This window comes from Aplysia californica, unplaced genomic scaffold, assembly GCF_000002075.1.
Source record: "Aplysia californica isolate F4 #8 unplaced genomic scaffold, AplCal3.0 scaffold02602, whole genome shotgun sequence".
NCBI classification, from domain to species: domain Eukaryota; kingdom Metazoa; phylum Mollusca; class Gastropoda; order Aplysiida; family Aplysiidae; genus Aplysia; species Aplysia californica.
This window is the reverse complement of record NW_004799872.1, coordinates 4,836-7,966: the sequence shown is the minus strand read 5'-3', so window position 1 is coordinate 7,966 and position 3,131 is coordinate 4,836. Positions and strand designations below refer to the sequence as shown.

At 41.6% G+C, this 3,131-nt stretch overlaps 1 protein-coding gene across 1 annotated transcript in view; it reads right to left on the bottom strand.

The window, feature by feature from the left end:
- Positions 1-1,744: 1,744 nt before the first annotated feature.
- Positions 1,745-3,131, bottom strand: part of LOC106014115 — a gene marked incomplete at both ends in the record, with an annotated part of 4,679 nt that continues 3,292 nt past the window's right edge. The window contains 1 exon segment of the mRNA XM_013091168.2: positions 1,745-1,929. Coding sequence (XP_012946622.2) covers positions 1,745-1,929 — 185 coding nt within the window.

The window sequence follows — 3,131 nt, the reverse complement described above, 5'->3', positions numbered from 1 at the left end:
AGAAGGGAATCGAGAATAAAATAATTAAGACTTTTTTGGTATTGTGATGTAACTAGACAATATCAATAATAACAATAATAATAGTTATTATTATTATTATTATTTACTATTATTATTATTATTATTATTATTATTATTATTATTATTATTATTATTATTATCATCATTATTATTATTGTAAATACTATTATTGTTATTACTATTATTATTATTACTATTATTATTATTATTATTATTATTATTATTATTATTATTATTATAAATAACGTATACTGCACATTTCCTATTTTTTAAATACTCAAATGCGCTTTACATTCAACCCCCAGTGGGTCGGGGGGATATAAATAGACCCACTGCTCCGCCAGCAGGAGGTGCAACCCCTTCACTGGCGATTTGTCGCCCATGGACATCTACGCTCAGGTGCACATGGGCGACACTTGCTTTGGTGTGTCGTCTGTCTTCTATCGTCTTTTTTCCTTCTTCTTTCGTCCTTGCCCGAGCTGACCGGGGAATAAAATTAAAATAGTTGGCTGTCCCATCAACAGGAGGTGTAACACCCCCCCCCCCCTGGTGGGATGCCCATCGAACGTAGGGGTGGCATCTTTTGTCCGCTCTTGCTATGTCTTCTATCCATCTATCTTTCTTTCCGTTTGTTGACCGAAGGTCCGGTCCAGCCAAGAATAGACCCCAAATCCCCGCAACGCAAGGCACCCCGTTGACCGTGGGGTGCGACCCGTACGACCGGAGAAGGGGACCCTGGTGGCTGAGGTGTGGCTTTCCTCACCAACACGTCACTTTGGCCCTGGATTCGGTCTAGACGGGCGGGTGCAGTGGCCTACTGCACTCAATCGGTTGCGACCAGTTCATAGAACCGGTTTTTGGCCAATCTTGGTTAGAAGGCAAGATGATTTCTTGCCGTCTGATTGGGAGTATACCTCCAGGGTAGCCCTGACACCAGCTATGGACTTCCGAGTGGTGTCCCCTTGTTGGACTCGGTGGCGGGTGGGGAGCCCTGGAGATGAATAAAACACAAAATACACATGGATTCAATCAAAAACATTTCTTCCACCCCAATTCCCAACAAGTCCCAGACAGGAGAAGCAGGTGCAACTCCTGGCCTGGGCAAGAGAAAGAAGGGCCTTTCGGGCGAAGATGCTGACCATGTCAGCATCTGGGACTTACCTAAAAGAACATCGTTGGGGTGGTCACCATTTCTGGTGATCTCCCCAAAAGATGAAAAACAAGATACAAATCTCACTACACTAAGCGTTTTTAAGATGCACAAGTCCCTATAACATTTCGGTATACACAAACCAAAATATATTTAAAAATAGGACCCACGGACCTCCTGATACAAGTCAGTTCCAGCATATAATCAGGCAAACAGTTGGCCTGCACCTCGTTTGGTGGCATCCCTGTATGTGTTCAGCCTCACAGAAGTCGGAACACATCCAAGGGTGTCATCAAAAGCCGAGAGCTCTACGGCTGTACGGAAGAAGAGATGGTTCACGAGGTCGATGGAATTGTCCATGCTCGTCGTATCAAAATACGACGGGATGGCAGGGAAATCTGTACCAACACGTGGATCCTTACCTTCAACACACCCACACCACCAACAAACTTAGACATTGCATACTTAGAACTCGAAGTTAGACCATATATACCGAAACCGATGCACACAGTTATCCTGTTTGGGAAATTCTACGCTTCTGATCTTTTCCCCTTGCATTATGACATCACTCACCAAACTACCGTCCCATTGTAATACATCACAGATCACGTGACCAATGCTGTTTCCCTGACACACAGGTGTCACGTTGGCTACCAGAGTAGACAAGTCTGGCTTGATGTATTTGCTCCCCAATTTGTACTTCTTTATCATGTACTCGCTCACTGCTAAATCTCCGTGGATGGAGCTAAAGCAAATCCCTGGGGATGGAAGTAAGGCAGAAGTGAACAAAACGTCGAATTATCACGTTTTAGTTTTTGGTAGAGTTTTACAGCACTTGCAACCCAATTAGGTCCTATAAGAGTAAAAAATTAAAGATGTTACAAGAGAGTAACAAACAAACAAAAACAACAACAACAACAACAAAAATAAAGAAAGAAAGAGGAGAGATAAGGACGATAGATATTTGATTGGAAAGAAGGACCAAACCATACTAGAGCTCTGGCCAACCACCAACGAATTGTCACGATAACGGCCGAAGAATCAGTTAAAACTTATGGTATCATATCATCATTGCCTTTCTTAAACTGGATCTGGATATAGGCCATGAACAAACACTTTCCACCCTTCCCTATCCTGGGCTAGTCCCTTGAGGTCACTCCATATCTTCCCACTTTTCTGTACATCTATACTTGGTATTATCAGTGGCTTCCAAAAGAAACTCGGAAATGTAATCACATTGCATTACCCACTCATGCAGCATATCAATTTAAAGCTGAATAAATTCTGCATCGTCTGACACAGTAATAATTCAGCTATATTAAGAGACGCTCGAGATATGGTCACTCAAAATTAACTTTAAAAAATCAGGCTTGGCAAAATTGTACGGAATCAAAGAAACGTAAAAAGTTGTCTTCGATCGTGTATTGAGGGGCATCGTTATTTATAGAATGGACATACATTGCATATCCAATGAATGGAGAACTTAGTCTCAGCAATAAACACCATTTCATTACATGTTTGTCACGATAGATCTACTTCCAAACAAAAATAGAAAACAGAGCAATCACAAATACCACGCAATACTTGGACCTAATCCTAATGTTAAATGTACCAATTGTCATTTTGCTTTGGGGCAATTGATTTTTTGTAGTCCATGAACCCTTTGGGCATAACTATTTGTCTTCTCATCCCAAATATCACAGAGAGTTGCAAACAAAGGGTCTGAAATGGGAGCAAGGTCGCGTTTCTTTAACTGCTGTTTCATAGGACTTCACATAGCTGCAGGATTCATATCGGGGCTCTTTACTGGTGACCAATCCAACGTTGATTTGATTTGGTTTTCTAAGAATTGTGTAGTGGTCCTGTTAGAAAATGCTTTGCTCTGCCTGGAGATGTCTACTTGAATGATACCATGACCAAAATGAGGGTAAGACATTATGTTCCACACTTGCAGGACGTA